The sequence below is a fragment of the Microcebus murinus genome, chromosome 19 (assembly GCF_040939455.1).
Source record: "Microcebus murinus isolate Inina chromosome 19, M.murinus_Inina_mat1.0, whole genome shotgun sequence".
Classification (NCBI taxonomy): Eukaryota; Metazoa; Chordata; class Mammalia; order Primates; family Cheirogaleidae; genus Microcebus; species Microcebus murinus.
In genome coordinates, this window is record NC_134122.1 from 9,905 (window position 1) to 27,545 (window position 17,641).

At 55.4% G+C, this 17,641-nt stretch overlaps 1 protein-coding gene across 1 annotated transcript; it reads right to left on the minus strand.

The window, feature by feature from the left end:
- Positions 1 to 2,755: 2,755 nt before the first annotated feature.
- Positions 2,756 to 17,396, minus strand: IL9R (interleukin 9 receptor). The gene is made up of 9 exons (XM_075994891.1): positions 12,361 to 17,396; positions 11,695 to 11,808; positions 11,195 to 11,306; positions 10,896 to 11,074; positions 10,063 to 10,208; positions 9,234 to 9,435; positions 8,580 to 8,685; positions 7,186 to 7,270; positions 2,756 to 4,193 (listed from the first exon to the last, which is right to left on the minus strand). Exons 1-9 carry the CDS (start codon positions 12,443 to 12,445, stop codon positions 3,681 to 3,683), a joined length of 1,542 nt encoding a protein of 513 aa, XP_075851006.1. The 5' UTR covers positions 12,446 to 17,396; the 3' UTR covers positions 2,756 to 3,680.
- Positions 17,397 to 17,641: the final 245 nt, after the last annotated feature.

Below are 17,641 nucleotides of genomic sequence, written 5' to 3' on the forward strand. Positions count from 1 at the left end.
ATTAGTTGGCCCATTAATTTCTTTCTATTTATAGTAGAGAAAAGGTCTCGCTGGTTTCGAACTCCGGACCTCAAGCAATCCATCCGCCTCAGCCACCCAGAGTGCTAGGATTACAGGTGTGAGCCACCGCACCTGGCTGTCTGCCTATTTTTTAAAAATTGGTCTGTTTGTCTTTTAGTTGTTGAGATGTAAGAGTTCTTTATATATTCCGGATACTAGACCCTAAAGGGATGTATGACTTGCAAATATTATTTCCCATTCTGTTGGTTTTCTTTCCACTATCCTAGTAGTGTCCTTTGATGCACAAAGTTTTAAATTTTGGTGAATTCCAATTTCTCTATTTTTCTCGTTTTCTGTGGATTCATTGTCATATCCAAGAAATCATTGACAAATCCAATGCCGATAAGCACACAAATGCCAGCATGATCTTACCAACCAGGAGTCCATGCCCACCTGGCCCATTTGTGTCCACGTCCATCACCCTATTCTGCTATTTAACCCATCCCCAGGCCCCTAATGTCAATTACAGATCTGTTTTCTATCTCTGTGGTCTTTCCTTTTCTATAATGTCATAGAAATGAGATCATACATGCCCATTAGAACGGTTATGATGTAAAAAAAAAAAAAACAAAAAAAAAAAACCCAGACACTAACAATTATTGGCAATGAAGTAGAGAAATGTGAACATCGTTGATGGGGATGTAAAATGATGCAGCCAATGTGGAAAATACTTAGGAGGTTCTGCAAAATCTAAACATAGAATTACAGTAGGATCCAGGAATTGCACTCCTAGATATACACACAAAAGGATTGAAAACAGGTATTCAAACAAAAACATGTACACTTATGTTCATAGCAGCATCATTCACAATAAGAAAAAGGTAGAAACAACCCAAATGTCCATCAACAGATGAATAGGAAAACAAAATCTAGTCTGCCCATTATGATGGCATAATATTTGGCTGTAAAAAGGATTCCAGTGCTGATACTACAACATGGAGGAACCTCAAAAGCATTGTGCTAAAAGAAAGAAGCTGAACACGAAAGATCACACACTGAATGATTTCATTTATATAAAATATCCAGAATAGGTAAATCCATGGAGACAGAAAGGAGATTAGTGGTTGCCAGCATCAGAGAGACAGCAGATTGCTTAGTAGCTGCACAGTGGTAGGAGATTTCCTTTTGTGGTGACGAAAATGATTTGGAAGAGGTGATGGTTGCACAATATTGTGCATGTACTAAATGTTACTGAAGTGTACATCTTGAGTCAGATAATTTTATATTATGTTAATTTTACCTCAATAAAAAGTTCAGTCCCCAACGTTCCCTCGCCAGGGTCAGCCCTCTCCCCACAGCGCTCCCTTGGCCCGGCGTTCAAGTCCCTCCACCGTGCGGCGCTGCCTGCGCCAGACTCCAGCCACGCTGCCCACCAGCTCCTAAACCCACTGGCCTTTTCATCATTCCAGGTCCAGGTCACCTTCTCCCCGATGCCTCCTCAGGGCTCACGGGAGGGTCTTCTGAACCTTGCCCTGCCGTAAGGCGACCTCGGCACGTGGTCTCCGAGGGCCGTCAGTCTGCACAAGGAGAAGTCAGTGTGTCCCAGCGCCACCACGTGCAGGTGTGTTGCTCAGGGGACTCACAGCAACTCTGCGGGGTGTGGCTAGGCCCATGTGCAGGGGGGAAGGCGAGGTGCAGGTGGTTAAGTGACTCACCTGCAGTCACACAGCCTCCAGGTGGCTGCGCACTCAGGTTCCAGCCCAGAGCTGGGTCTCCAGGTGCCACTCAGGAAAAGTTTGTGAGTCGAATGAACGTGTGTCCACCACACTGGAGAGCGTCCTGGCCGCGGGGGTCACTTGTCTGATCACGAGATGGTCCAAGTCCCACATGAAGCCTCGCAGGCCACGCAGACACTGTTATAAATACACCACCCCGGGGCGCCCAGTGGCCAACTCCAGGAAGTGGATTCACACAAGTATTTTTATACTTGGTTAGAGCTGAAGGTGCTGCACCTCACCTCCATCCACATCCCGCCTACTCTCTGGACGCTAAAGATACATTCTGGGGCCTGCTTGGACCCCGCTAACCAGGAGCCGGCTCCACTGAGGCTCCCCACAAAACCTTGGGGGCCCTGCAGGCCAAGAGGGGTGTTCATCTGTGCCAGAAGGGGCTTTTGCCTTTGGGGGCCTGGGCTGCAAGTACTTCTTTCTGCCCAGGACACAGGGAACATGGGAGCCCCAGGAGAGGGCCCTATATGGCTTCGTGCCCAGAGACCAGCCTCCATTTTATCCTACCTTCAAAATCTTAGCATCCCAACCCCAGAATGGTCCCATCCCACCCTCTCTGGGCAGAGGATCCCAGCAGCAGCCCCAAGCCCAGCAGTCAAGGGCCGCTGTGATCTTCCTGGGGCACCCAGGAAGGGGATGGGGTGACCTGGGAGGGGCCACGGCACCTGGGGCCAGCAGGGATGGATGTGGAGATCACTGGCAGAGGCAGGGACAGTGTCCCCCAAAATTGTTATGTTGAGGTCCTAACCCCAGTACCTGCAAATGTGACCTTACATGGAAATAGGATCTTTGCAGACGATCAAGTTAAGATGAAGTTATTAGGGCCAGCCTTAAAACACTATGACGTATCCTTACAAAAAGGTCAAAATTGGACACACAAATACACAGGGAAGACTTGTGAAGATTGGAGCTTTGTTTGACCTGAGGAGCTCTTGTCAAAAAAAAAAAAAAAAAAAAAAAAAGATTGGAGCTTTATTGTCACAAGCCAAGAAACTACGAGGAGCTGGAGAGGGGTCTGGGGCCCTCTCCCTAGCACCTTCAGAGGGAACACAACCATGCCGACACGACTCCAGACTTCTGGACTTCACAGCTGTGAGTCAACAAGTCTCTGCTGTTCTGAGCCTCCCAGTCTGTGGTGTTTTGTTAAGGCAGCCCTAGGACACCAGTGCGGGCAAGTTCTGCTCTACCCACCACTGCCTCTTCAGACCACAGCTGCCCATGAGAGGGTGAGGGGCCTTCAGGTCACAGCCACTGCCGGCTGGTCATTCCTGCCCTGACCGTCTGGGAGTCAGCGCTCAGTCTCCTGGGGCCAGTGGGAGGACCAGGACAGGAGGGGCAGTGTCCCTGGAGCCATCCCCAGACCCCCACCTATGGTCCCTGGAGCCCAGAAAGCCCAGGGCTGGCCACATCACACCCCTCACACCTCCCCTGGTCCCTCCCCAGCCACCAACACGTTGGAATAGCCGTATGTCCCTTTTAATCTCAGTAGCAAAGGTGCCCCAGGAGGGCACAGAAAGAGGTCACACAACTCTTGGTCATAGGGTCTCATGGGTGGCCCCTGGGCCCAGGCTGGCCCTTTACATGGGTGAGAGCAGAACAGGCATGGGCCTCTCTTCTCAGACAGGCCGGGGTAGGGCCAGGAAGTGGAGAGGGGCTGCTGGGGGCTGTGGGCAGAGTGCTGAGGGGGAGGCCGCTCCTCACAGGTGCCGAGCAGAGAGGGTGAGGAGAGACCTGCAGCCTCCATCCAGACAGGACTGCTGACCACTGCATGGTGCCCCTTCCTGGGAGTTCCAGGCTCAGCCAAGGTCAGCTCCAGAGACTTTAGTCTATTTTCCCCAAAATGGACAGGATGTAGCTGACCGAGTCAGGGTTCTAGAATTTTCAGGACTGAGCCTACTGCCTGCCAAGGACAGGAGGGAGCACAACACACTGGAATCCCTCATGTAGCCATGCCTCTGACAGTGACCAGCTGCCACCTTGCCGGGTCCCGAGGTCCTGTTGGTCACAGGAAAGGCCACAGGCCAAGGCTCGGATGGGCCCAGGGCTCTGGGTATTGCCTGGGAGGGCCCAGGGGTGGGGCCCCTCATAGCAGCCCAAGGCACAGTAGTCGCTGCTGCTGCCCTCTGACTCTGGGGGAGCCAGCCTGGTGGGGGACACGTGGGTCCAGTCATCCTGAGGCAGGTAGGCAGGTGGCTGTCCTCCCACCTCTGTACACCCTGCTGGTAGCACGTCCTTGGAACTCCAGGCCCCCAGGGTCCCAGTGCTCTCCTCCTCCTCCTCCACGCCCACGGACTGCTGGCCAAAGGTAAGCAGTGCAAAGGCCTCCTGGACACCGGGCTCCAAGGCCCCTTGCGGGGTGCTGTCCTGGCTCCGCTGCACACTGGCTCTATGGGTCCCCGTCCAGGTCTAGAACAGAGCAACAGAGGAGGGAAGGGCTCAGGCAGCATGTTCAAGACTCACACTGGGAGCAGCAGCCTCCTCCCCAGCAGGCCCAGCCTCCCTCCTCCAGGAAGCCCTTCTGACATCCATTCCCAGAGGCCAAGTAGCACCTGTGTCCGGAACATTCTGTCTTCTCCCCATATGCCAGCCCAGCCTCAATATGGGACCCTGAGTCCCTTCAGGCCCCACATCACTTCCCCAGAGCAAGGCCTGGTACTCACGACAGCCTGAACCAGGGCACAGATGGTGACAGGTGCCAAGGACAAAGCAACCCCCGACAACATGCTGTCCCAGGGCTCCCAGCAGCTACAGACACTGGGCACCCCTCCCCATGCCCCACCTGCTCACACACACACAAGACAGCAGACACTGTCAGGACTGGCAATTTTCAAAGGCTGGGCTAAGGCCAGCAGACCTGGACCCTTCTGTGGGGCCGCAGGAGGCTACCCCCTCCAGAAGGAAGCTGTTGCCTTGGTAGGACCAGGAGCCTCCAACAAATGCACCTCACACTCCACACCCCATCACTGTGCTGCTCCCTGGAAGACCAACCCACGGCGCCAGACACCACAAGGGGATCTAACCCTTTGCACTCGCTTGCTTTTTTCTCAATTCCTTTATTCTACTTGGGATTTAATTTTTTTAAGATTTTTAATTTTTTTTTTTTTTTTTTTGAGACAGAGTCTCGCTTTGTTGCCCAGGCTAGAGTGAGTGCCGTGGCGTCAGCCTAGCTCACAGCAACCTCAAACTCCTGGGCTCAAGCAATCCTCCTGCCTCAGCCTCCCAAGTAGCTGGGACTACAGGCATGCGCCACCATGCCTGGCTAATTTTTTGTATATATTAGTTGGCCAATTAATTTCTTTCTATTTATAGTAGAGACGGGGTCTCGCTCTTGCTCAGGGTGGTTTCGAACTCCTGACCTCAAGCAATCCACCCGCCTCGGCCTCCCAGAGTGTTAGGATTACAGGCGTGAGCCACCTCGCCCGGCCAGATTTTTAATTTTTTAAAGACCCCAGATTTTACAAAGTGTGGCAATAGAATAAAAAACTGGAGTTTCTTTTCATACAAACATATTTATTTGGATTTTTTTTTTTTTTTTTTGAGACAGAGTCTCACTTTGTTGCCCAGGCTAGAGTGAGTGCTGTGGCGTCAGCCTGGCTCACAGCAACCTCAATCTCTGGGGCTCAGCGATCCTCCTGCCTCAGCCTCCCAAGTAGCTGGGACTACAGGCATGCGCCACCATGCCCAGCTAATTTTTTTGTATATATATTTTTAGTTGGTCAATTAATTTATTTCTATTTTTGGTAGAGACGGGGACTCGCTCAGGCTGGTTTTGAACTCCTGACCTTGAGCAATCCACCCGCCTCGGCCTCCCAAAGTGCTAGGATTACAGGCGTGAGCCACCACGCCCGGCCTGGATTTTTTTATATTCCAAATTATTGATACATTCAGAGTAATTTTAATCTCTATAATTTTTGCTAACCATGTCGACTCACACTTGACATCTGAGTGCAAAGGGTTAAATCACCCCTGGAAAGTACCCAGGTTCTATTGTCTGCCACAGGAGGACACAGTCCAGGGACCAATCACAGCCTCTGCTTAGAGCCCTTTTTTTTTTTTGAGACAGAGTCTCGCTTTGTTGCCCAGGCTAGAGTGAGTGCCGTGGTGTCAGCCTAGCTCACAGCAACCTCAAACTCCTGGGCTCAAGCAATACTCCTGCCTCAGCCTCCCGAGTAGCTGGGACTACAGGCATGCGCCACCATGCCCGGCTAATTTTTTCTATATATTTTTAGTTGGCCAATTAATTTCTTTCTATTTTTAGTAGAGACGTGGTCTTGCTCAGGCTGGTCTCGAACTCCTGAGCTCAAACGATCTGCCCATCTTGGCCTCCCAAAGTGCTAGGATTACAGGCGTGAGCCACCACGCTCGGCCTGCCCAGAGCTCTTGACAGTCACATCAGCTGCCCTGGGGAAAGGGGTGGACTCTCTCAAGAACCAAGTGCTGAGTGTTAAGCTTCAAATCATATTTTTGGACAAGAATCTTGAAAACTAGGCTCCCCATTGAGAGAGAGAAAGATTTTTCTGCACAATAAGCTGGAGCCATGATGGGGAGGAGATGCCCCTGCCCCACAGAGTCCAGGGAAGTGCTGGGGCAGCAGGACGTGGGACTCTGGGGAAGAAGGGGGCAGCTTGGCCAGATCCTGGGAGGGGCCAGCACCACCTCCTGTCCTTTGCCCAAAGTGAGGAGCCTGAGAGGAGAAACCAGAGACCACCCATTTGCACTCTCCTTTCCCCTTCCTCCTACCCAGGAGGCATGAACTGCCAGCGCAGTGGAGAGGGAAGTGTCTGCACAGACCCTCTGAGTTGCTCACGCTGGCCTATGGCCTGTGGGAGCCCAGCAGGGCCCCTAAAGGGGGAAATGGCCAGCATGGTGGCCACGGTGCCGGCATGCTCTCTGGGGACCAGAAGGGGCCAGCACTCCACACAGGCCACCAGAGCAGGAGCCCAAGGGCCAGTGGGAACCCCGAGGGCAGCACAGACACTAGAAGAGACCCTCGCCCATGGCCACAGGACATAGACACCTTTGCAGAAGGAGAGGTGAGACACAGGGTGGGCACAGATAACAGCCCCACGGTTTGCACCTTGAACTAGCAATTTACCTCAGCTGCAAACAAGAGGGAACAGAGAAAAGTGATGAGAAAGTTACATTTTTTCTATCAACGGTGAAACTCTACATAAGAAAACAAAAATAAATCTGCAATGGAAAATAAAGCTAATTTTTTTGCCCATTTGAGACACAGTGTGTAAATTTAAACCGATTATATATATACAAAAAACGCTCAAAGCACTGACAAGGTCCCCACGTGTGGCCCCAGCCCTCACCAAAGCCAACGTCCCGGGTAGGCCACACCTTTGGGCAACACCTGCCCCAGGCCCTACAGTTGCCATGGTACCCCACACACCTGGAAGTTCCCATTATGCACACTGTACAGGGGCTGGAAGAACAGAGCTGGAGAAGGCACGTTCTGGTAGAAGGTTCTCTTCACCCTGAGGCCAGGAGAGGACAGTCAGAGGCCTACAGGGATCCCGTAGGGGCTCCTCCTGAGGCCCCACTCCCGAAAGCCTGAGGTCACTGTGGGAAACAGAGCTCCCTTCCACCCAGCAGATGGCCTGCCTGCCCATCCTGCCGCTGCCTCTCCCCTCTCGCTGCATCCAAACCTGCTCTCAGGGCAGGAGACCCAATTTGCATCCTCCCTGGCTAACGGCCCACAGAACTGATCTGCACCAGTGCACGCGGGCTGTACAGCGTGAGCTGATGTGACGGTCTGTGCAGGGGCAAGCGGTGGCCGGCAGGATCCTCAGCCGGCAGCGGGAGCCAGCACCTCCGGGACTGTCTTTGCCATCGGCAGGTTTGCGGCTCCCACCCACTCGACGTCTCCCTCAGCACCAGATCTGCCTGCCCAGAACCTACCGGTCCTCCGAGGCAGGTGGCCCACAGGGCTCCAACCCAGCAGGACCAAATTGATCTCATGAACTCCCCACAGGCCTCCCCCTCAATTCCCCACCTCAGGGCTCGCCACTCACAGCTCATCCACCAACATCCCACCGTTTCTCCTCCCAAAACCCTGGCACTTCCCTCCACTTTGCTCCATCTCCACTTCTCTCACAGGCTCAAGCCCAGTCATCTCTGCACAGGCAACCCACCAGTGCCCACTAGCCTCCCAGCAGCCCCCCACGTCCCCTCATACCCAGCAATCCTTTCTCCAACAAACCAGATCACATCATGCAGCTCTGTGCTTCAGCGCTCTCCTCGTCTCCACGGAGAAGCCAGGCACCTTTCCTCCTGGCCCCACCCAGCACCCTCCCCCATGCCCGCTTCCTGGCATCCTCTCCACCACGGACGTGGGGCCTGTGCTCCCTCTTACAGCCTGACATATGGCACATCAGGCAGGATGGCCTATTTGATCTGTCTTGTTTTCTACAGCATCCACCAGGTCTGAGAACAGGGTCTTGTACACACCAGATGCCCAAAACTGCATTTTCATAGAATGCAAAAACAAAGCAGCAAACCACCAAACACCTCCAGAGGCAGGACACAAGGACCACTCGGGGCCAAGCTCATCTTTGGCCTCTGCACAAACCCCTCTTCCCCTGTCTCTCCTGGCAAGCCCCAACTGGCCAGGGTGGAAACCTGAAAAGCCCACCCCATTTGGGACCAGGAAGTAGAGAGGGGAGGGTAGAGCAGGGGGGGTTGGCCCTTGATGCCCCTCCCCCCACACCCTCACACATACATACACTAATGCATTCACACACATACACTAACATACATGCACACATACACACATTGGCTACCTACCTGGGTGACAGCTTGAACAGGAGGTAGGTCAGGCCGGTCAGCAGGAGAAAGATGGACACAGCAACAAATGTGCTGTCTGGCCGGCCCCAGGGTGGGATCAGGGGGGCTGTGGGCAGCAAGGACCGAGGGCCGTGAGCAGCCTCAGAGCTAGAAAGCTCTCCCCAAACCCACATGACAAAGGAGCCCCCATTAGTGCCTTGGGTCAAAGTGAAAATTCTATGACGGGCTTGGCGGACTGTGTCATGCTGCTGAAGCGCTCTGGTGGTTCAGAGCCCTGGGCCTCACCCTTCTCGTGTGCTGTGAGGCCAGCTGTGAGGTCCGAGAGCCCTCCCAGTAATGCTGTGCACAAGGGTCAGCCCGAGGATACCGAGGTCACATCCAGCCTCCAGACTGAGGCACCGGCTCTGGTGTGCAGCCCTGGGCCACTCTCGCTCCCGATCACAGCCACTGACTATGGGTTCCCAGGAAACCAACAGGGTGGCAGGTGTTTGTTTCCTCCTTACACAGCTCAGCTCTCCGGGGAAAGGGGGCCGCCTGGGGCATGACCGGCTCAGGAGGGAGTTCCAGGAGGGTGAAGGGGCAGAAGACTAGAATGAACAGGGCAGAGGAAGCCCAGCCAGACCCCGGAAGCACAGCAGCCGCAGCAGCACCCACCTTGTCTCTGCGGGGAGGGGAAGCACACAGGCTGGCTCCACTCGCTCCACTGACCCGCGTAATGCTCCCCCTCTGCCACGTCATCCTCCAGTGTGGCCATCTGGACACGAAGCCTGGCCTCATAAGTGAAACCAGGGTCCAATTCGGTGGCTTCAAGGCTGAGCCAGGTCACCCCAATAATGTGGTCCTTGTGCCGGGCCCACTGTAGGGTTGGGGACATAGCAGGTGCTGAAGGTGAGGCTGGGTCCCTCAGCCCTTGAGAATGTACACACATGCACACGCAGGAACATTTATGCAGACTCATATAACACACAGAGACACGCTTGTGTTCGAACACAAATACACCTATGCACACACAGTCACACACATCTACAGGCACATTCTCACACTTGCATGCACACTCAGACACACGGGTGTGCACAGAGGTACACTCACCACACTCACTGCAGTCACATACACATTCATGCACATATGCATACCCATGTGCACACTCACACATATAAACAAAGGCACAGGCACATCACGTACACTCACATGCAAACATATCTGTGCACACACACACATAAACACACATGTGCACATGCACACTCACGTGCACTCACTCACAAAGACATAGATACACTCAAACTCACCCTACTCTCATACACACACACTCACACACAAGCACATACATGCATACAAAAATGTGTGCATGCATGTACACATCTGGGTCTGGTCTCTCCCCTCCTCATCATTCCAAGCTGACATCTCCCTGTGAGAGTGGGGAGTCTGCCCTGGGCTGCTGCTCCCAGGAGACAGAGGCCCTTGGGGAAGCCAGCCCAAGTGTTACCTCCCAGGCCTCCTCCTGCCTCTTGAAGGCCAGCTCGTAGCTGAGAAGTGTGGCCATCGGCTCCAAGGCAGGATTGATGCTCCAGGTCAGGACACAGTAGCCAGAGCTGACGTTGCTCTGCAAGTCAGAGGGAGGGTCCAGCTTAACTGGAACAGAGTGAGGCCATGTGAGGCCAAAGCCCCATGGGTCTGGGTGTGCCGCTCAACACACCCAGGACTGGGGTCTGAGAGATTCACAGGGGCAAGGTCAAGGCCCTCTCAGATCAGGTGCCCCCCTGGGAAACTGGTCCAGAAAAGCCCCCAGTGGAACAGGACAGCAATGACTTCCTCCAGCCCCCACAGCTAGACAAAGTGGTTTCCAAATCTCACCTTCCCTTTCCTTCACAATCTGCTGCCAGAAGTTCTTCCCAGCATCTTACTGGAGTCCTTCCTGCTATGACTGCAGTGCATTTCACATAACTCAAACTGTAGCCCCTGCCCTGGCTCGCAGCCCTGTATCTCTGTCCTCTGCCAAAATCCTGCCCCTGCTGTAGGGGAGCGTTACAGGGGCCAGGGGAGCGAGTGGAGCTAGCTGTGTGCCTCCCCTCGGTGCTTCTGGGGTCTGGGCTGGGCCTCCTCTTCCCTGTTCATCCTGAACCTCTGCCCTTTCACCCCTGCAGTCACCCTCCCCTCCCAGGGGCCCAGCTTGCTTCCCACCCTGGGCCTCACTTGGCTGAGCCTGAGGACACTCACTGGGCCACACGGTCACAGGCTGTAGGGCCCTGCCCAAGCCCCCAGGCAGCCGGGACGTTCCTGCCAAGGCTTCCACCGCAGGCCTGCAGCGCCCCTGCTCACCATGTCTCCGGGGCAGGTACTGAGGGTCCACCAGGCTAACCAGCTCCTTCCCAGCGACGCGGCGGTGGAAAGTGATGGTGAAGTTGTCCGAGGGCACGAGCACCCCCTCGGGCGGCAGCACCACAGTGCACTCGCTGCCCTGGAAGACGCACTTGTACGCACCGCCTGGTGCCTGGTTGCTGGAAAGGGGAGGCATCAGCACCGAGGGATTGCTGCACCACCCCGACCACAGCTGCAGCTATCGGGGACCCACCCTCATCCCTGTCCCACGCCGGGGAGGCCTGGCCCTCCACACTCACTTGGTGAAGAGGAGCCAGGGGCTGGAGCCCTGGCCCAGCTCTGGGGCAGACCAGTGGCAGTCGATCCTGAGGATGTTGTTGGTGAGGCAGGTGAATGTTCCAGCTCTAGGCCCTGGGGACAGTGACCGTTAGGAGCCCACAGTGGGTGCTTCTGGGAAGAGCTGAGCCGGGTTGGGGGAGGATTTGACAGTTGACATGCCAACAGGGTAGTTGCCAGAGAACAATCCCAGGAGAATTCTTTAAGGGCAAAGCTGGGAGCCAAGGAGGTGATGGGCTCCACCCCACGGTCCATGGGCAAGTCAGGCCCAGAGAGGCGGCAAGAGGGTGAGGCTGGGGAGACTAGAGGTGGTGGGGCTGAGGTCCAGGCTGACCCCTGAAGGACATGGCCAGCACAGTTTGGACTAAAAACCCTTCCCAGAGGCTCGACAGAGGGCAGGCCTGTCCTAACCATGCCCTGGTTCTCCGCCCACCAGACACAGGCACTGATGCCCAGCCCTTACCTCCTCCTTGCCCTGGGACAGAGGCTCCCAGGCAGACACAGGTGCAGATGCACATGCAAGTCAGGAACCAGGTGGCCACATCTCGCCTCAGGGCCTCACTCTCCAACATCCAACCTGCAAGGCACCGGGCTAAGGGGACTGGGGTAGGCACCCACCCCTGGGAGTGATACTGCCCATGAGGTGCTCCACAGTGGAGTGCTCTGAGCGGGGCAGCACCTAGACCTCACTGTGTCCTGTGAAATAGGCTGTGCGCCACTGCCCAGCCTTCGCCAACAGGAGACTGAAGCTCAGAAAGGTCGCCAAAGACTCACGGACTGCTGTGTAAGATGCACCCTTAAACTCAGCTCTCTTGCTGGGTCCTGGACTCAACTAGGTCTCAATGTCTGGCTAGAAGGCTCCTCTCAGGGACTGGCATCCTCTTCCAGCCCATCCGCTGTCCCTGGGCTCAGGCTCCCTCCTGAAGGCTGGAGTCAGCGTTGGGGGAACAGGTCACTACTAACAACCGCCACAAGTAAAAGTTACTGAGCTTGCTGGTGCTACACCCTGTGCTGATTGCTAACATGTAGTTTCTACTTAAATTCTCACAACAGCTCTGTGAGGGGGAAACACTGTCCCTATCTACAAACAAAGAAGCAGAAGCCCTTTGCCCAGGGTCACATAGCTAACCTCTAGGCATTCTCTCTCCCTTTTGCCTCCTTAGATAAAAACCCATCCCAGGGTTCTGCCCCAGGAAAGTGGACAGGGAGTCCATGCAACAGCTGGCACTTCCCAAACTCCGTCACATCCCTGTTCTGAGGTGCCCTGCAAAGGAGAGTGCTCCAGAGGCAAGGCTCGCAGCTGGAGTCCTGAGCCCCGGGATCCTTCGGGCACCAGAGGTTGGCTGGAGATGAGGGGCTGTGTATCAGGAAGTGCTGGGTGTGGGAGGCTGCCGACGCCCTGTCACCCGTTTGCAGCTCCAGATGGTACACTGATAGCCCCTGAGCAGGAAGCAGGGCCAGCCTGGTTATGTAAAGCTGATTAGTGATAAGGAGGAGAAAGAGAAGCAGACATGCACACACACCACAGCACGCACACCCTCCGTGGGCAGCAGGCTCTACTCCAACCCACCCCGCCCTGACTCCCAGCAGCCTATCCACACGCCGCAGGACAGACCCTGTTAAGGCCAATGATCGAGACCTCATCCTTCGCTAGAATGGAGTACCAAGCCTGGCACCACCAGCCACGCATAAAGACCGGCTAGTTCTCTGCAGCACTGCCGGTCCCCTCTTGTAGCAGTTACTGGAAAGGCGGGGATGGGGAAGGCAGGGAAGCAGCCTTAGCAGTCAGCCTGCTCTAAGGGTACCAGAGGGGGCAGAGCAAGGTTGAGCCCCAGCACCCGGGGAAGCTCAGGCACAGCAGCCACTTCCTGACTGAGGGTGGACAACCACTGCCCCAGCAGTGGAGGGACACTCACCTCTGTGCAGAATCAGGCCAGCCTACCCACAAGCTGACCCAGGAGGAGGTGGCTGGAGAGTAGGGGGTGGCATGGCTCCAAGCTCAGCAGGCCCTGTGGCTAGAACAGGGGAGGGAGAGGTAGGGCAGGACCCTCACCTGACACCTGAGAGCTGCAAAGCAAGAGGCCGGGACACACGTGGGGGGAGCACCAGAGAGCTGGGCACAGCCACAGACAACATGACCATCTGGGGGAAGGTCCCTGCTTCTCTTCTGCACAGAAAACTTCCATCTATACCCAGTAAGCTGGGCAAGACAGAGTCACCACCCTCCTACAGATAAGGAAACTGAGGCCCAGAGAGACCTGGGACCTGCCCAATACCTGGCCACCTGACGCCTCTGTTCTTGGCATATGTCCCACCAACATCCATACAGGCCTGTGAGATTCTGGGGAGCAATGCCTGGGAGATGCCCCTCGGCACATACCCCCACAGAAGACTCCACAAATAGGGCAAAGCTGCAGGCAGAATCCAAGCTCCCCCTCGCCCAGAGCATCACTGCCCTCTCTCTTTGGGGCTCCTCAGGCATGAGGTGGGACATCACTGAGACAGGGTCACCCCTATCCTCAACCACCGACAGTAGGCAGGCAGGCAAGGCAGGTGCAGACACACCCACCACATGCTCCCTGGTCCTGGATGGCACCAGGGAGGTCTGACCACAGCTCAGACAATACTAGGCCACAGGACGGCTGTGAGGACAGGAGAAGCCAGTGACTGCCACCTGGGACAGTGCTGCCCCTAACACCCCCAGTCCTGCTGGGGAGCCTGGCTGACATCATGCCCAGCACAGTCTCCCCTCTTGGGTCTGTGGACATAGCCTATGGCCACTCTGGTCCCATCTCTGAGTTGAGGTCTGGCCCAGATGGCCACTGGGCCTCACAGCCTGCATGGCCTAGTGTCCTTGGCTATCGTGAACTGTGGGCTGCCCTGTAGCCAGATCCCTGCCATAGACCACAGGCTGTACCAGATCCACAGGAGCTCCAGACAGGCTCAGCCCCTCACCTGCCCTGGCCCTCGTGCCCTGAGCACTCACCTAAGGCCAGGTGGAATCTCAGGCCAGAGCAGGCAACAGTCATGGAGGCTGGGCAGGCAGCCCTAGGCTCCTGGTGCCCCAGCACAGTCTCCCAGTCAGTTTCCCAGGTTGCTACGTCCACTTACTGCGACACATGCCCATTGCACACACTGTAATGGCAAGGAGGGGATGATACCTCCATTCTTCTCCTGGCCTACCCAGGAAGCTGGGAAACGTAGAGGTGGATGGGATGGAGGTTGCTATTTAAATGAGCACTTATCCAGCACTGTCTTCCCTCTGCTGGGGGAGGATGAAGAAATGCAGACCCCAGCTCACCAGAAGCAGCTGGAGCCTGGAAGCTGCACCAGGAAACGAGGCTAGAAATCGGAGCAGGAGCTGGTCCCGCTCTGGGCCACACAGGCCTCCTCTGGCACCTGTGGGGACCGCTGATGCTGTTAGGCAGAGTGTGTGAGGACGCTGCTGCGCAGGCAGGGAGCAGGAGGGGCGAGGCAAGAGGCCAGCGGGGGCGAGGGCAGAGACCACAAACAAGGACAAACCGGGCACGTGCAGAGAAGACAGGAGGGAGGTGACACTCTGAGAAGGGGAGAGGGTGGTGTTGCCAGCGATGCAGAGGTATTAGTGGACAAAGGTGCAGACCTGAGGCAGAGGGTCAAGTGGAGGCTGCAGGTCAGGAGCACCGTCCTCTCTGCCTGGCTTCCTTCCGCATCACATGCCTCTCCCTTTACAAAGCCCTCCCCCATTCTCCCTTCCCAGCCGGATGGCACCTCTGGGCCAGGACCAGCCTGCTGGCATTCTGCATAGCCCTGAATTGATAGGGTCCAAGGGCTGGGCAGGGACCACGGGCCAGGGTGTTGACACAGCTTTCTTGGGAGGTCTGGCGGTTAGATGGGGGGAAAGCTGCCCCTATTCTTCCTGCTGTCTTGGTGCGGAGACACCTGCATGTTGCGCCTTCTGCCTAGCACTCCCCACCAGCGCGGGCAGCCTACTGCAGTCCAAACTCATCACTCAGCTGTGTCCCCGCGTTAAGGCTCCTTGAAGGTGAGAATCTGTCTGACTGAGGTGGAGTCCTGCGCACCCACGCCTAGCTGCTCACATGCTTCCTAAACCTCCCCACAGAGGCTGCCCCTGCCTCTGGATGGTGTTCACGCTGTGGGCATGTGGGAGGGGGCACTGGGAGGATACCCACTCTTGACCCCCTGTGGCTAAGCTCTGGCCAGAGGGTGAGGTCAGAACAGCTTGAGTCACAGGAAGAGCGAATGGGGTCAGGGAGAGGAGAGAAGGGTCCCAGCAGGGCCCACATCCTCAAGCTCATCACAAGAAAACAAGTCCAGACCCCAGGAAACTGAAACGGTGATGTTTATTCCATAGCAAACCCTCTCCTCTCCTTCATCCTGGTGGCCGAGTTGAACCTCCTGGAATCCCACCCTCACCTTTGCCCTGCCCACCTGCCTCCAGTGGGGCATCTTCATCCTACCAGCTCCTCATCTGCCCTGAAGCTCCACAAATGCCTGGGGACGTGGAGGGGCTCTACCGACCCCGGGACCTAGACCTCGGCTCCACCCCATGGCCATCACGGCAGACTCCATCTACTCTAGGAGTGCCCACTCCACTCCCCACAAAGGTCAGTTCAGTCGTCAGGGAAGCACAGTTTCTTCTGTAATGACGAATTCTACCTGACAAGCTCAGTGCCCTGCCCCCTGTCCAGCTGAACGTGGACACACTGGCCACAGCGGCACCCCCAACCCCCACAGGCATGGAAGTTCATTTGTAATTCTTATGGTCGGCGCTGCAAATTTTGCCATCTCTGAGAGATGCCCAAGGCCAGGACACTAGAAGAGGGAAAACTAGGGTGGCGCTCTCAAATGCCACCCTGCCACGGGCTGTTCCCTCAGCCCAGGGACAGAGGGCCACTCGTCCCTCTGCCTCCAGAAGCTCATGCTGACTCAAGAGGGTGGAAAGCCCCAAGTACACTCACCTTCCCAGATGTATCTGCCCAGTCCCATCACAAGTCTGAGGCACCCCCAACCTGGAGGTGACTTGTCATCCAACTGTCCCTGAGTGTGCAGCAAAGCCCCTCAGCCTGATTTGGTAGATAACTGCAGCAACTGGTGACGTGAGCTTTGCACAGCAGGCTCCCACAGGCCGCCCACATCTGAAACCACGAGCACATTGCAGAGCTGCTGTCCCAAGCAGAGCCGAGAGGTGACTGTCACCACTAGTCATCTAAGGCAGGGAATTGTGAGGTGGAACACCCTTTCATTCCCCACAACATTCAGGATTGCCAGATGTGAATCTCAGTGATACGTCTCTTGCCTGGCAAATGAGCGTCCTCTGTGTTCTTGCCAAGAAACACCACTGAGGTATACTTGACCAGCCCCGGGAGGCGGGGATCCTGGCCAGGCGTGGAGCAGTGGCCGCATTCCCTTCTACACTTTCCTAAGACCAAAGGTACAGGCTCAGCCATCAGCCTTGCAGCCTTCTTGTTCCTCTGGCTATTTGCAACATCTCTCTAGGTCAGGACATAAAAACCCACCTCATGCCTTTTAACGGCAGTATATGCCATGGTTTAATAATCCCTGCAACGCACATTTGGATTGTTGCCTGTACTCACTATGTTAAATGAAGGTAGTAAACAGTTATGGTTATGGATCTTCAATCAACAGAATGAGCACTTTTGTAGAAAAATCGCTAGGGCAGAATTGTGGGGTCTCTGGGTTAGCATTTTAAAATGCTGATACACCAGTGCCTGGCTAGCTCCGTTGGTAGAGCATGAGATTCCTAAAAATACTGATAGAGACCTGGCATAGTGGCTCACACCTGTAATCCCAGCACTTTAGGAGGCCACAGCACGAGGATCAGTAGACATCAGGAGTGCAAGACCAGCCTGTGAAACATAGTGAGATCCTGTCTCTACAAAAAATAGAAAAATTGGCTAGGTATGGTGGTGGCACCTATAGACCCAACTACTTGGGAGGCTGAGGCTGGAGCATCCTTTAAGTCCAGGAGTTAGAGGTGCTGTGAGCTATGATCACGCCCCTGCACTCCAGCCTGAGCAACACAGCAAGACCCTGCCTATCTCTAAGTAAATAAATAAATACTGGCCGGGCGCGGTGGCTCACGCCTGTAATCCTAAGCTCTCTGGGAGGCCGAGACGGGTGGATTGCTCGAGGTCAGGAGTTCGAAACCAGCCTGAGCAAGAGCGAGACCCTGTCTCTACTATAAATGCAAAGAAATTAATTGGCCAACTAATATACATAGAAAAAATTAGCCAGGCATGGTGGCGCATGCCTGTAGTCCCAGCTACTCGGGAGGCTGAGGCAGGAGGATCACTTGAACCCAGGAGTTTGAGGTTGCTGTGAGCCAGGCTGACGCCATGGCACTCACTCTAGCCTGGGCAACAAAGTGAGACTCTGTCTCAAAAAAA